Below are 16,579 nucleotides of genomic sequence, written 5' to 3'. Positions count from 1 at the left end.
GAAAGAAAAAATTGACAGTCCTCGCTGATCCTTCTCCCCCATCCCCAGTCAAGGTTTATTTGTTGTGGCTTTTAATCTTCTGACTTGTCTTCCAATCACAGCGTTGAAAAAGAAAAGTTTTAAACAAACAGAAGGGATGCAAGATAAATAAACTTTTCCTTTAAAAAAATAAGAAAAAGAAAAAAGCAAGTGCCTAGCTTGGCACAGTTCAATGCTCAATCCCCTGGAGGGAGGACTGAGCTCTCTCTTTTGTGTTAATGTTTAAAAGATTTCCAAATGCCGGGAGTTTATTCCAACTGCAAACATTTCTATTTACAAGGTCAATTGTATCAGCACTCGAGACAGCTTAAGAGCGTAATTATTTATCTAAGGGCGTTTGAGTGTAGATCAGTAGCTCTGGCAGCAAACCAGCCATCAGAAGGCTGCAAAACAACTGCTCAGGCCAGCATCAGACAAGGGCTTGTCATTGTTGCTCACACATGCTTGTTTATGCCTGCCCTCTTCAGCCCGGAAGGTGAGCTGGTATGCAAAGTGCCCTCATTTCTGCATCAAATGCAAGCATTTGAAGGGTATGCCCCCTTGATGTGTTACTAGCGCTCCTGGAATGTGACCTCCTTCAGTAATGAAGGACTGCAAGCAAAGAGACTTGTGTACTAGCACAGGGCTTTCTGTGAAACTGGCCTTCACTCCTTCAAAGAGGAAGCTGTGGCAACAGCATCATATTTCTGTGAAAAGACAAAAAGCATCAGTGGAATTGTCTCCCCCAGCTTTAACTCTACCTCATTGTTCTACCAATGCAGCTCAAGACTTCCAAATCTACCACTGGGAATGTTTTCAAAGGGGCATTGACACCTTCCAAGTAATTATTCACTAAAATAGGGTCCGCCATTACCAACAGCTACATAAGTGATGGCTAGGATAAGCTCCAGTTGCTCATATGCAAGAGAGTGTCACAGAATCCCATGGGCTTACTTCAGTGTAAGGGTTTTGAGGAATGCAACCATACATTAACTACTTGCATGTATGTTCCCACTGCCTCTAAGCTATCTTAAGAGCAGTGCAGTGCCTAGAAAACAACTTCACCAGATATATTCTTTAAAAATCTCTCTTTACTAATTTACACATAAAAATACACAAGCAATAGATACTTAAGACATGGGACCTTTTCACACATTCTATAAAAATACAATGTTCAAGGCAGTTCGGAGAGGCATTTATACAATTCTACAAAGTTCATCAAGTCTCTCCAAACAATCCAGATGTTAACTCCAAATCTATAAAATACACTGTACATTTGATCTAGCATTTTTCCATGGGAATTACTGTTGCTTGTATCCCTTTACATATCAAATGAGATCTGTACCTTTGCAACAAAAGAATAGCAGATGCATTTATCTTGCAATTGGGGTGCATTTAAATCTTTCATTTCTTAAAAAATAAATTATTCCCAAGTATACAATTTATAAATTTCTATATACATGTGAAAACGACTGGTAACAAATCCCAGTTTTAAATACATTTTATATAAGATTTACCAGAGGTTAGCCCCCTGATAGGATTAGAGGCAATATAACTTTTCGTGATGTTTGCAGATACAAGTTCTTGAATTTTAAAAGTGTCTTTTGAAGATGGCAGTGCAGAGCTCTTTTAAGACAATGGTTGCATTGTTTTGATGTAGCCAACAAATCAGCATTTTTTTCCCTACTAGGTTGAGGCAAGAGAAAATTGCTGATGAATTGTATTGTATTGCATTGCAATTCTGAGTGGTGCAAGGGCCACTTTGAACATTATGGGGTAGGAGAAAGCATGAAAGCTATGTGTGAAGTTGATACAAACATCTATTTTACTGGAAAACCAGAACTATAGCTTCCCAGCATACACGCACCATGAAAATGAAAGGATGTGCAATCCTCACACATGACTAAACTACATGGGTTTTTCATACCTTAACACAGAATAAAGTCCCTACCGCTAATGTTCAAAACAACCCTGAGAAAAGGTGTTAGAAAACCCTCACATATACAGTACTCAAGTCTCCTCCACTCAAGCACACACCCAGTTAACAGAAATCAAAGTTTGCATCTTCTTTTAGGCATCATGATGAATGCTGTGAATGGGAGGAGAGAAAGGACTCCATTTCAAGATGCTGGCTAGCTCTGTAAAGCAGCATTTTCGAAGGCACTCTAGGGAAGCCTAACTCTTTCTTACCTTCATGTCTACAGCTTGGGGGGGGGGGGCGGAGAGCAAACATTTGCTATTTGCAAGTTGGTTTTGCCGCTACACATTTATTGTGAATTCGTTTTCTTGCTTCTAAGGAGCAGAGTAGCAACAAACTTGCATAGTGCAGCGAGGGGTGAATCACGCCTTTCCCCTTACATGGCTGTATGCAGGGGCAAAGTGTGTGTATGGGGGGGGGGAACAAACCATTATACACACTGCCACGTACTTTCCTGCATGTACAGGGGAAAGATTAGGAAGCTGCAACTGGTAGTGATTTGTACACAGGGAAGAAAGGATTGCACAATCTTTGTATATGACAGGCATATTCAGGTCGCTTCATACAGCCCCGCAGGGAAAAAATGCCCCGAGTAAAACATCTCTAAGGCTGCAATCCTAAGCACACTTATTTGGACATGCATGGAAGGCTTGGAACCAAAAGGGCTCAGTAACAAATACCACAATTCAGGGATCTGATGTACAAAGTGGCTAAACGTTTGCAAAAAAAGGGATTCTGATTCAATGGCCCTATCCTTTTCAAATATAATTTTAGCAGTGGGAGGGGGAGAATGCCCAGATATAGAGAGAGAGGTGATGAGGACAGAAGGAAGGAATGACCACAGCGCAAAGAAACCACACATCCAGCCCAGCATCTGTTCCAACTGAACTAGTCTGGCAAGGCAACAGGGCCCAGTGAGGACACGAAGGGGACCCCCATCAAAACCAAAGGCATATTGGATGTGCAGAATAAGGCACACTGCTTGAATACAAGGCTGGGGGGGGGGGAGAGAAGAGAGGCCCGCTGCTCGGGGTGAGGCTCTCCTTTCTCCGTGCCCAAGACCCGTCCCCCCGAAGCCAGGAGACGGAGGCGAGCCAGGGCCCTGTGGCGAGCACAGGCTCCTTCCCTCCCTCTCCTCGACCCTCTCCCGGCCCGGCCTCCTCGAGCGCCCCTCAAGAGCGCCGGGCTGGAAATGGCTACGACAGCAGCAGCAGCAGCAAGATGGAGGCCATGGCGAAAAGCGTCCACTGAGCCGCGCGCGCCGGGCAGCCGTCCTTGGGCTTCCTGGGCGAGGCGGCTTCCGACCCGGCTCCGGCCACGGCCGCCACGTCGTCCAGGTCGTCCCTTCCCCGCGGCCCGAGCTCTTCGTCGTACTCCTCTTCCCAGTAGTCGTCCATGGCGCCGTCGGAGGCGCCGCTGCTGCCGGGTCCCACGGCGTCGGCGCCGAAGCAGAGGCGCGCCATGTTCTCCTTGACGGACTCGCAGATGGGCCGCTCGAGGCCGTCGCACACGCAGTCGTTGAGCAGCAGCGCCTTGGGCACGGCCAGCATGTCCTCGATGACGGCGCGGCAGTCCTCGGTGCAGCGCACGCCGTTGAAGACCTTCCCGCAGTAGGTCATGTAGCGGCTCAGCGCCGTGCTGCAGCGGCTATCCCAGTCGCAGCGCCGCCGCGCCTCCGTGCAGCCGATCACGCCGCCCGCCCCGCCGCCGCCGCCGCCGCCTCCTGCTCCGCCTCCTCCTCCTCCTCCGCTGGTCCGAGGCAGGCACGGCTCGATGGCGCGCTTGGTGGCGCGGCAGTTCTCGTCCTGGTCGCAATCGCAGTCCTCCAGCGCCGGGCCCCGCCTGGTGTGGTTGAGCTGGATGAGCGCCGAGATGCAGTGGCTCGGGCACCGCCGCCTACCGGACGGCGACGAAGCCGCAGCAGCAGCGACCGCGCCGTCCCCCGCGGCCATGAGCACCGGCGCGCACGCCTCGGCGTACTGGTTGTACGCGTAGCTGCAGTCGGGCTCCTCCTGGCACTGCAGCATCGCCTGCCAGCAGATCAAGCGCCGGCCGTGAGCCCCCGGCGGAGGGGAAGCGGCGACCAGCAGCAGCAGCCCCAGCCGCAGCGCCACGGCGCCGGGCAGCGGGAGCAGAGCCGCCCGCCAGCGCCGCCCGCCTGCTGCCGATGCTGCTGCTCCTCCTCCTCCTCCTGGCCGGGCTGCCACCATCGCGGCCGGCGGCAGGACAATCGCGGGCGGGAGGCGGACGACGACGACGACGAGGAGCAGGAGGCGCTGGTGGTGGTGGTGGGAAAGTTGGCCAAAGTCCTGCGCGGTGTGTGCATGAGGGTCCCGCTCATCAATCCATCCGCGCGGCGCCCTTGCTCGGCCTGGGGATCCCTTGGTCGGCGGAGAAGCGGCGCCTTTTCTTGCCGCCGCCGCCGCCGCGCGCAGCAGCCTCCGCCCCCTCCTCCTCCCGGGCTGGGGAGGCCGCGAGGCGGTCAGTGGAGCCTGGGGCTGCGGGGCCAGGGGCTCCCTGCTGAGATCATGCCGCCGCCGCCGCCGCCTCCGCCTCGCTCCCGCCGATCTTCTTTCTTCGCTCTCAGCGCTCGGCGGGCAGCATCGCCGTGCATGCCAGGTCGGCTCGGGCAGCCGCCGCCGGGCGCCCAGTGCGCGCCGCGAGCCTCCTTCCTCACCCGGCGAGCGGGAGGCTGCAGAAAGAAAGAGCCGCCCGGCGCTCTCTGTCGCCCTCGCCTTTCCTCACCCCGGGATGATGCGGCGGCTGCTGCTGCTGACGAGCCGCCCCGCGAGCCGTTTCTCTCCGGCGGATCCTTCTGCGGAGCTGTTTTCTTTCGCGAGGCTTTAAATACAAAAGTGCCCTCCAAGCTGCCGCAGCAGCAGCAGCAGCAGCGTGCTCTGATCAGGCCTCATTATGCATGCATGGAAAAGCAAACAAACAAAAAAAAAATTAGCAACGCTTCTTCTCCTTTTACACATCCCCCCCTCCCTCCGCTGGAGCTCCCTGGCTGGCTCGCTCTTTTCTCCTTTTCTCCACTTTTTTCTCTCTCCCGTTGCTCGGCCCCTTTTCCTCGCTTTGCGACTTGCTATTGGTCCGGGCTGTTGTTGAAACTCCCCCCCCTCCTTTCTTTTACGATCTGCAGGAGAAAGGGGGGAGGGTGCGGGGCGGGGGGCTAGTGGGCAGCTCACATTCAAAGCTTGAAAGGAAAGGCTTAAAGAGATTGACAGCAGCCCCGAGGAGCCCCTCCTCCCATTTAGGAGGCTTCTCCGGGCAGCTTAACTGCAGCGCTCTCAAAGCAGAAAGCAGAAACTTCGCAGTTGTTTGCAGCAGGGCAAGAAGGGCTGCTGCTCGATTGACTGTTTTGTTTTGTTTCGCTGGCGGGTTTTTAGGCAGAACGTGGCTCTGAAAAAGTTTCTCCGTGTGGTGGTTCAACCTTAAACCAAACTGAAGGGTTAAAAAGGTTCTTCATCACAAATAGGTGCACACTTGTTTATTTATATTGAAAGAGCTTCCGAAAAAGGTGGATCAGTGCCTTCCCTGTGAGTTGCTTGGTTGGGAACTTGGGGACAGAAGTGAGCCCTCATAGGATCAGGGATCACACACACTCTTAAATCCTCTTGACAGGGAGGGAACCTTTCCCTTAAACTCTCACTTAAGACAAGATCCTGGAATTCCATGACCAGAGCATCTGTGGGAGAACCCTTGCCCCTCATTCAAAACGCGAATTTGCATTAAAGTTGAGCTTTTGCATATTAATTCCATGGGATGAAGTACATGGATTCAGAGGTAGGGGCAGAAGAAGGGACTCCCACATGTGGATTAACTTGAAACATGTTAACATTTGTAACCAGGATAACTGTAAAGTTTCGAATGTGTCTTTCTTAGGGTGAAAAACAGTAACAATTCCTTGAATTCTATGACAATGCTGAGAAGGAAATAAACCCAGCCAAGTCACGTCTTTTGTGCTGCAATCGTTGCCACCTTGAAAAGGCAAAGGGGAAAAATAAATAAACCTAAGGGATTAAAAACTTTTGCATCAAGAGTTTGCTGCACACAGCTGTAGTTGTTTTGTTTTTAGTTTAGTGCTACCTTAATTTCAGAGTTTCACAGTCATTTGACCACCAGGGGCATCAGTGTCTACAGAAGGGCAATCCTTTCTCTAGGAGACTGTGGCTCCATCTGTCATAAAAATCAAGACTAAAGCTATTTTCCAGAAACCAAAAAGAGCTTGGATTTGTCAGGTAATTGTTGTCTTAAAATCTTACATTAGTATGGAACTGCCCAACAATTAGGAGTCAATCTGACAATCTTTTTCGAAGCATTTCCCAGCAAGCATGCGCTCTGTTCTGCATCTGTTTTTACACTCAGGAGATGATTCACAGTTTAGAAACTTAAGACTCTGGTCTCTTTCACATGAATTCCCTCTTGTGTAGGAAATAGTGTAAAACCCACACAACCATCTCTCTTGTTTATATGCCGCAGCACATAAATACATTGCACAGATGAGTATAGTTGTGCCATCCTTACATATGATGATGGATGTGTGGTGTTCATTCACATCTATATCTTGCCCTTCCTCCAATGACTTCAGAAGACACACATGGTTCTGCCCCTCCCCATTTTATCATCACAACAACCCTGTGAGGTAGTTTAGGATGAAAGATAGTGACTGGTCCAAGGCCACCCTGCCATCTCTTTGGCTAGTGGGGGCGGCCAGGCATTGAACCGGCTTCTTTGTGTTCCAAGTCCAGCATTCTTAATTTGTCGTCCCACACTGGCTCTGGATTCCCATCATTATTCCTCAAGACTCAAGGTGAGTTTTGTGGTTTGGTGGGGCTTTTAAACCAGGTCTCCTCAGTTCCAACCCAACACACCAACCACAACACTAGTGGTCCCCAGACTTTTTCCTTCCATGGACCTCTTGAAAATTGCTAATGGTCTTGGTGGACCGCTTAATGATTTTTCTGCCTAATGTAGCAAATGTGCTAGATGCTGTTTGATCTATCTGTTGTGCCAGTCATTTAGATTTGAAAAGGACTTGGATCTTTGCAATTGTCCTTCACAGGATGGAAGCTAGGAGATGATCTGTGCGTGCATGTTAATCACTTGATGACTGCAATGTCAAGTGGTGTATGAATGAATGGGCCTGGCTATGAGCAAAAGTGCCTTCCCTGCACCATTTCTGGGCAGAAAAACTGAGAATACTCCAGGCAGCTGGGAATTCTCTAACACAGGGGTGTCAAACTCAAATTCATCGGGGGCCGCATCAGCAGTTTGGTCACCCTCAAAGGGCCGGTTTTATCTGTAGGACTATGTGTCCACTCCGTGCACTACTTCAATCATTTTAACTCGGGGTGAAAGGAGAGCACGGTGGCACTGGTGTAAATCATGGCCCTTCTGATAGGACTAGCATACACAAACCCATTAATTAGTAAACAAGCACCATGCCTACTGAATAGTCACCATGTGAGAAGACCCAGGCACAAAGCAATCTGTTACATGCAGGAGGGAAGCTGAAGGGCATTTTCATAAGTGATGCTATACAAGCCTTTTAAACCACTTCTGAAACCGAATGTGAGACACAAGCTTTAATTCGGATGTGCTTGTGGCTTTCCAAGGTGACACAGGTTTCACACTGCAAAAAATGGTCTCGGTTGAGTGTGAACCAGCAGAATTGGGGGTGCAAGGGAACCCGTGTGTGTGTGTGTGTGTGTGTGTGTGTGTGTGTGTGTGTGTAGATGCAGGGAGGGGGTGGTGCTGGTGACCGTCCTGGCAGCAGTGGGGCACGTGATCAGGGGGAAGGGGAAGGAGGTTGCTCTGTGTGCGCGCGCCTGTGCGTGTGTGTTTGTGTGCGTGCAGTGAGCGTGCGCGCCCTCCCTCCCCGGTGCGGGCGGGTGGGCGCCAGGAGGGAGGGAGGCACGCGCGGGCCACATGACGAGGTCTGGCGGGCCGGATTAGGCCCCCGGGCCTTGTGTTTGACACCCGTGCTCTAACAGGACAGGGGCTCTACATCTGCAGCAGTGATGTTGCTTTCTCATTTCTTTATGATAGCTTTCCTGTGTTGACCCATTACCATTTTGTGGCCCCACAATCTCCCGGATGTAGTCTTTGGACCAGCCTTTGTCAACCTGGTTGCCTTCCATATGTTTTCGACCACAACTCCCATCAGCCCCAGCTAGGGATTGGGGCTAACAGGATTTGTAGTCCAAAACATATGGACGTCACCAGGTTAGCCATGGTTGCTTTAGGTATTTTGGACCCAGTCTGCATTTCATAATTGACATGTGAAGACCACATAACATTCTTCCAATGCTCCCTCTGTGCTTGTGACTGCAGCCTCTTTCCTTTCTGCATATTCACAGAAGCTCCATAAAGCCAGTTCTTTAAAATATATTTCTTTCTAATTACATGAAGGCATGCTCACATGTCCAGTTACTCAAAACTGCATGTATTCTTTAACAAATGGCAACTTAGGGCCAAACTAAATGTTAATACAATTCATACTTATTTACAGTGCAATCATAAACAGAGTTTCTCACATATAAGTCCCATTGCGCTGTTGTGCTCGGGTCCTGCTTTCAGACTTTAATGATTATGATGATGATTAAATTTACTACTCCAGCAGGCTCTTGTTATGCTTCTATGATGAGCATTTTTATGACAAGTCAATATTATCATTTCAGACCAGTAAGCTTGAAATCTACTAAAACCGATGAAGATGATACCTTTTCTCTGTGAGAATTAGTGTTTCTGCATTTCAGGAACTGCATAATTGCTGTGCAAAAGAGTTATCAATGGCACAATTGACTAGGGAGGTAAAGGTCAAGGACCCCTGGACAGTTAAGTCCAGTAAAAGGTGACTATGGGGTTGTGGCGCTCATCTCGCTTTCAGGCTGAGGGAGCCGGCATTTGTCTACAGACAGCTTTTTCCGGGTCATGTGGCCAGCATGACTAAACTGCTTCTGGCACAATGAGACACCATGACGGGTGCCAGAGCACACGGACATGCCATTTACCTTCCCGCTGCAGTGGTACTTATTTATCTACTTGTGCTGGTGTGTTTTCAAACTGCTAGGTTGGCAGGAGCTAGGAGCTCACCCCATCACACTGATTCAAACTGCCCAAAAGGCTCAGTGGTTTAGACCACAGCGCCACCCGCATCCCAATTGACCCAATGAAGGTCATCATCTAGCGACCCAGTGCAGCCTCTGAAGATTTATATATCTCATACTTCTGTAGAGTGTGAGACTCCAGCAGGTGAGTGGGTATCTTCAAAACACATTTCTACTCTGATTGGTTGTCCTCTTTCAGAGGTAGGTGTCTCTGTATGTGGACATGCTACCATCACAGTTCAGAAAGGAAGGTTTATTTTCTCCTTGAATATGAAAATACAAATTCCACAGAGCAGCGCATAAATGCTTACACAAACTGTCTTTAAAGCTCTTCCCAGTCTGTGGGTCTTTTGTCTTCCTAATATATCATATTTGCTTGCTTGGCTGCCTCCTTAAAATGGGATTGTTATTTATATGAAATGTAAGTATTACGGAGGGTATTTACCCCATGTATGGTAAATAGAGAGATATTGCTCAATTCTTCACTGGATCACTGCTTTATAAACCCTTTCCCAATATAAACTGCAAACTGGACCACACATGTTGCTAAAACAAAGCTACAAACAGAAGAGGAGTCAAATACCCCCTTTATTTTTGACTTTACTAACTGTAAGGGTAATTGTTAAGCTGGGGAGGCAAACCTGTGGCCCTCTGGAAGATATTGGACTCCAGCGCCCCTCAGCCTCAGGCAGCATGGTCAAGGATGATAGGGTTTCTAGTTCAGCAACATTTGGAGGGTCACAGGCTCCCCACCCCTGTGTTAAACAAATACAAGGATATCTGTTAATCCATCTACATGGGAGATTTTGCATAACCAAAGAGAAGTGTTAGCCACACACACATTGTTTATATGTACCAGACATTGTAGATAGCATTCTTATGGGAGTTATTTCTTTGTGTTCGCAGACAGCTTTGTATATGCAGACAGCTGTTGGATTGTTTTACGTTGTTCTCTAGATCAAGGTTCCTTTGGTGATTGCTAGAGCCACATTGAAAATCTAGATGTGCTGAACTTCCCAGGATGCTGCAGGTACGTTAACCCAGGCTGGACTCATCTTTAGTGGGGCTTCATGTCTGCCACCAAAATCAAGCACCACACCTCCTTCCTTCTTCCTTGTGTGTGTAGCCACTACTGCAGGCTTCATGTGCTGTCATTGTCCTGTTGACTCGTTGAATTTCCTTGTCGCCCAATCTACCCTTGGCTCCTGCTTGTGGGTGGGGAAATTCAAAGCATGGGGATTTAGAATCACCAACTGGTTGGGATAGAGGGTGAGACATGTTGGACATGAGGGCAAGAAAAGCTAATAGGCACCACACCCTCCCAACTAGATGGCAAGTGTGGGAGAAAGCAGTTGACGAAATCAGAGCAGGGCACGGAAACGGCATTTACCTTCCCGCCGGAGTGGTACCTATTTATCTACTTGCACTTTGACGTGCTTTCGAACTGCTAGGTTGGCAGGAGCTGGGACCGAACAACGGGAGCTCACCCCGTCGTGGGGATTCAAACTGCTGACCTTCTGATCGGCAAGCCCTAGGCTCTGTGGTTTACACCACAGCACCAACCACATCCCACTGCGGTGCTCTAGAAATGTTCTTATTAGGTGGTTTGTCTTTTTTGATTGATTAGTTGATTTTTATCTTTGTTTTCAGCTGCATTGGGTGTCTTCCCTCATGGAAAGGCTGGACAGAAGTATTATAAGAAATGTTGGGTTGGGTCAAGACTTGAGTTAGATCATCACTGGCTAATCGCAAACCATATACAGGGCAGTGGGGCTGGGTGTGGCTTGGAGACTGAAGAGGGGAGGAGATAAACCCCACCTGCTCATCCCATGTCCTGGCACACAGCCATGGCGGACACCCAAAAGTGGCTTTTTGCTCTTCTTATGGTTCCACTTCAAGCCCGCTCCCATCTGAGCATCTTTTGAGGCCAGGCGGTGGAGTGATAACATAGTGAACATTGGGTTCCTGAAACAAATAATTCTGTGTCTGTGCCACAAGATTAGGATGGTCATGTCCTCTACTTTACAGAGGACTGCCCTCTATTTACAAAGGGCAGTCTTGTGTTTGAAGGTGGCCTTTATTTGAAGGGCTGTCTGGTTCAAGTCTGGTTGGAAGATACAGATCCATAAGAAAGGAAAACAGGCGTTGAAGTTGCCCATCATCAGCTCTCCTGATCACTGTCTTCCCCACTATAGTGATGTGTATATATTTGCATCTAAACGTATTTGTGTTGTTGTTCAGTCATGTCCGACTCTTCGTGACCCCATGGACCAGAGCACGCCAGGCACGCCTATCCTTCACTGCCTCTTGCAGTTTGGCCAAACTCATGTTAGTAGCTTCAAGAACACTGTCCAACCATCTCATCCTCTGTCGTCCCCTTCTCCTTGTGCCTCTAAACGTATACATTAGCATATATACATGTTATACAAATTGGCCACCCCCCTATGGCAATTCAAAAGTGGCCATCTTAAACATTATGCTTTAAATATGTAAAACAAACACAACCATACAGTGTTTTTACACCCGCAGAACATTTGACTGCTTCATAACTCTGTTTTAAAAGGATTTCTGCTTTAGATTTCTTTAAAAAAAAATAGTAGAGAGAGTAATATCAAATTTCCCCACTGCAAAAGAGACACCTAGATTCTGTTTAGGTTCTCAAAGAGCAAAGTCGAGGGCCTTGACTTGTACACAGCAAATATACAAGTTTAAGGGAAACTGTCATAAAGAGATTTAGACCGCCCACAGCAAATTACTGTCTAGATAACACTTAATCTGTTTATAGATGGTCATGTAAATGACCACATTTTTTGTGGTATTATTGGATGGGTTTTCTGAGTAGCACCTTTTGTAACATTTGCGTCAGGGTGCTCCCTTACCTGTAGACAACGAGTAGAGAAATGTTCCCTGGTTTGGCTGAGGTTTGGTAATTGCTTGCTATTAAAAAGCCAAAATGTCTGGGAAGAAACTGTGGTGGAAGGAAGCCTTGCGGGGCTTGGCACTCCCTGCAGGAAGGTGGGTATGAGCTTGGCACATAAATAAATCTTTCACTGGGTAACATTTCAAGTGGTTGGAAGGCTTGTCAGGGAAGCATGTAAGGTTCTGGCTTGGAGAGGAATTCGAAGAGGAATTCCCTGGAGGGTCTGTTCCGTCCCTCCTGTGGAGCTTCGAAAGAAGCTACACACTTGAAATTGATTTGCACAGTTGGACACACAAATCTAATAACAGGAGCATAACCTCTGGAGAGTATCTTCCAGTCATCAAGCCCTGTTTTCCCCACCCTAAAATTAACCGAGTCAAGTTCCTTTGCAAGTTTAGGTGTGAACAGAATCGCACGATAGTTTATTTTAAACTCGGAACCCTTTTATTTTTCAAATAAATATGTCTATTTCCAGTTTTAACAGTACAGCTTTAGTTTCTTATGAAATGATAATCATCCGAAAACACACACTGCAGCTGTTAGAACATGACAAGATCTCATATTCTGTGAAATCTTTCAGACATCAGAAGAGTAATGTTCTCCGGTCATAAGACATTGCCATTTTTTTTTCCAGCAATGAAGAGATTGCAGTTACAGGTGGGTAGCCGTGTTGGTCTGCCATAGTCAAAACAAAATCGAAAATTCTTTCTAGTAGCACCTTAGAGACCAACTGAGTTTGTTCCTGGTATGAGCTTTCGTGTGCATGCACACTTCTTCAGATACACTGTTTCAGTGTATCTGAAGAAGTGTGCATGCACACGAAAGCTCATACCAGGAACAAATGAAGAGATTGATAACCATTCCCAAATCTGAGTTACCCATGTTAGTCTGTAAGTGTTCAAGCACCAGTTTTCTGGAGGAGAATTATTTCTTTACCAACTGCACAATATTATCTACGATTTAGTTCATATGCTTGCCTCTGCCATGATGTATATAAGATTAAGTGTGAACCGGGCACTGCATCCAAACATTAGATTACACTCCACAGTCTGTTTTTCATCTCCTCTGCCATGATTGGGCTGGTTCGAACAAATGTCTCAAACTAAGAAACATGCAGCCCAGTCCTATGAATTCAACCATGCTCCTGTAAGTGTGCAGACCTGGACACATAATGGAAAATCTCCCCCTACCTTAGGCTGAATACCTTAGCTGATTTCCATTAGTCTGAATTATGCCACCGATTTCCACCTGATGCTTTTGAAGGTTGTCACCATGCCACGCGCTGCAAGCATTTTCAGTATGCTTGTGTTTCTAATGCTATGGGTTTGTTTGCTATTCTGTTGAAATACTGGGCTGTGTGGGTGTGGGTGGCAGAGATCTTGAGGCACCTTTAAATGTAGTTGTGCAAGAGGGCAATAAAGAACCACACGGTAGTTTTGTTTAAAGAGCACGGTAAGACATTTTTGCCAAGGTTTGATTTCAGCACAGATCCACAACATACTCTCAGGTTTTCAAAATGTTGTTGTTGTTGTTCAGTCGTTCAGTCGTGTCCAACTCTTCGTGACCCCATGGACCAGAGCACGCCAGGCATGCCTATCCTTCACTGCCTCTCGCAGTTTGGCCAAACTCATGTTAGTAGCTTCGAGAACACTGTCCAACCATCTCATCCTCTGTCGTCCCCTTCTCCTTGTGCCCTCCATCTTTCCCAACATCAGGGTCTTTTCTAGGGAGTCTTCTCTTCTCATGAGGTGGCCAAAGTACTGGAGCCTCAACTTCAGGATCTGTCCTTCTAGTGAGCACTCAGGGCTGATTTCTTTGAGAATGGATAGGTTTGATCTTCTTGCAGTCCATGGGACTCTCAAGAGTCTCCTGCAGCACCATAATTCAAAAGCATCAATTCTTCGGCGATCAGCCTTCTTTATGGTCCAGCTCTCACTTCAAAATGTTGCTAATGGATAAAAGTGTTATTCCACTCATTAAGGAGGGCTAGTAAGTTGTTCAAACAGTACAGTGGTACCTCGGGTTACAGACGCTTCAGGTTACAGACGCTTCAGGTTACAGACTCCACTAACCCAGAAATAGTACCCCGGGTTAAGAACTTTGCTTCAGGATGAGAACGGAAATTGGGCGGCAGCAGGAGGCCCCATTAGCTAAAGCGGTGCTTCAGGTTAAGAACAGTTTCAGGTTAAGAACGGACCTCCAGAACGAATTAAGTTCTTAACCCGAGGTACCACTGTACTGATATGAGAAAATCAGCCATGTATACAATGCTTTATAAAAGCAAGAGTTACCTGAAATTGTAGCTGAGCAGTGCACATTTTGTTCAGATGCCTGTGAATGGTTTAAATATACCCCTTGTAAAATGCTTCGGCTCCAGAGCCAAAGGGCACTGCACTGAAAAGGATATGCTGCACTCCAAGGTGAAATACTCTGAATGGTTGTTTGCTTCATAAAAGCATGCCTAAAGCAATACCGTCTTTAGCCTGTTATATATATTGCATTTCATGAGTTGACTCTCAAATTGAATTCACTGCCATCATTTTGTACCGGAGAACATCTTGAAAAAATCAAGCTGCAAATAATGACTGGTTTTTTAAAGGTCAAAAGAAATTGAAGAAAGAGTGAGAGAAGGGAGAAAGGGGGAAAAAAATCAGAAAAGAACATCTTTGGGGGGGGGAACTTCAGGAAGCTGTGAATATTTATTTACTGATATCATCTTTAGAGCCCAAGGGTATTTCCAGGCACAGGCTGCTACAGTTTTCAATAATAATAATAATAATAATAATAATAATAATAATAATAATAAAGTTTTCAAAACTGGGTTTCATTTCTTATATTTCATACAAAACAGCCTGTGTTCTTTATCTTTTGTGAAACTCTGTGCTTTTTGACCTTCATTATTTTAAGAATGGCAGAGGGACAACTATTGCAAGCTGAATAAGAACTTCACACATACTAATTGTACCATTCTAGGAAGTAGAATAGATATCACCTGGCCAAGTCAATAAAGGTTGGGTGAGAGGAGCTGCTTAACAAGCTACCTGTAAATTTTCTAGGGCCTCAGATTGTTAAGTGGTTCCTAATTTTCATTTTCAATTTATCTCAGAATAAAGAGACACATTGTCATACTTTCCAACATTCCGCATGAAAATCACTTGTTTCATTTGGAGCTGATCAGGAGTGACGTTGTTGTTGTTGTTGTTGTTGTTGTTGTTGTTGTTGTTGTTGTTCAGTCATTCAGTCGTGTCCGACTCTTCGTGACCCCATGGACCAGAGCACACCAGGCACGCCTATCCTTCACTGCCTCTTGCAGTTTGGCCAAATTCATGTTAGTAGCTTCGAGAACGCTGCCCATTAGAATGATTTAAACATGCCAGGGAGAGGGAGGAGTTACACAAGCTTCAGGGTTTTCTGCAGGAATATTGAAAAAACTTGAAAAAGGAACCCTCCCATGCTAAATTTACAGGCCCAGCTTATTGTGAAAGCGGCTGGCATAAAAAGGTAGATTGGACATGGAGGGTTATGGCGCTCACTCCAATTCAATTCAGTTCACTTTTGGGGGGAAACGCTATTAATCACAAGCAATTATTAGGAAGCAGTGCCTCCAGTCTTAGACGGGTCTATACTTGTGCGGTTTTGTTCATGCTATCCTGCAATTGCCTCGTAGTGTTTGCTCCTTGGTACGATCCCATTCCCGTATCTGTACACATCTTCTTTTTCGCAGTGTAATGCAGGAGACTCCCTGGAAAAGACCCTGATGTTGGGAAAGATGGAGGGCACAAGGAGAAGGGGACGACAGAGGATGAGATGGTTGGACAGTGTTCTCGAAGCGACTGGCATGAGTTTGGCCAAACTGCGGGAGGCAGTGGAGGATAGGGGTGCCTGGCGTGCTCTGGTCCATGGGGTCACGAAGAGTCGGACACGACTGAACGACTGAACAACAACAACAATGCAGGAGTTAAAATGTTTGACTAGGATTGGGGAAAATCCAGGTTCAAATCCAGATGTAGCCAAGAAAACCACTGGATGACCTTGGGTCACTCACTGTCTTTCAGCCTAACCTACCTCTCAGGGTTGTTGGGCAGATGGAAATGGTGCGGGAGAGAGCCATATGCGTCGACAAAACACTTCGGATTACAGACTCCGCTAACCTGGAAGTAGTAGTACCTCAGGTTAAGAACTTTACCTCAGGATGAGAACAAATAATACTTCTGATGGTGACTGTCCTTCTGGGTATTGGCTGGGGCGTATTTGACTGTCGGTGCACTCAGTCTCTCACAAGAGGTGTCCTGCAATGGAGTGATCACAAAAGGAAAAGGAAAAGAAATGAAAAACCACAGACCAAGAGACTTGGTGCACTCATATCAGACAACTATGGTAAGACTCCTGGGATTAATGCAATACTTGTCTTCATATAATTTGCTTAGCTATAAAATTAAAGTGGCATACAAATTGAAATTACTCCACACTGGCAGAGTCAATTGCAGCGGGGAGCTCATTCTGATTTCTGTTACAGGTGGGTAGCCGTGTTGGTCTGCCATAGTCGAAACA

The 16,579-nt window shown here is 47.0% G+C and overlaps 1 protein-coding gene across 1 annotated transcript; it reads right to left on the bottom strand.

Annotated features, from left to right (window-relative positions):
* Nucleotides 1-1,089: 1,089 nt before the first annotated feature.
* GAS1 (growth arrest specific 1) lies at nucleotides 1,090-4,730 on the bottom strand. The gene has a single exon (XM_033164244.1). It carries the CDS (start codon nucleotides 4,204-4,206, stop codon nucleotides 3,193-3,195), a length of 1,014 nt encoding a protein of 337 aa, XP_033020135.1. The 5' UTR covers nucleotides 4,207-4,730; the 3' UTR covers nucleotides 1,090-3,192.
* Between the last annotated feature and the right edge of the window lie 11,849 nt (nucleotides 4,731-16,579).

This window comes from Lacerta agilis, chromosome 11 (genome assembly GCF_009819535.1).
Source record: "Lacerta agilis isolate rLacAgi1 chromosome 11, rLacAgi1.pri, whole genome shotgun sequence".
NCBI lineage: Eukaryota > Metazoa > Chordata > Lepidosauria > Squamata > Lacertidae > Lacerta > Lacerta agilis.
Note: the sequence above shows the minus strand (reverse complement) of the source record. Positions and strands in the feature narration are given on the sequence as shown.

Bases quoted from the DNA above. Each gene is read 5' to 3' on its own strand.
- GAS1 (XM_033164244.1), bottom strand. From the start codon at position 4,206: ATGGTGGCAGCCCGGCCAGGAGGAGGAGGAGGAGCAGCAGCATCGGCA.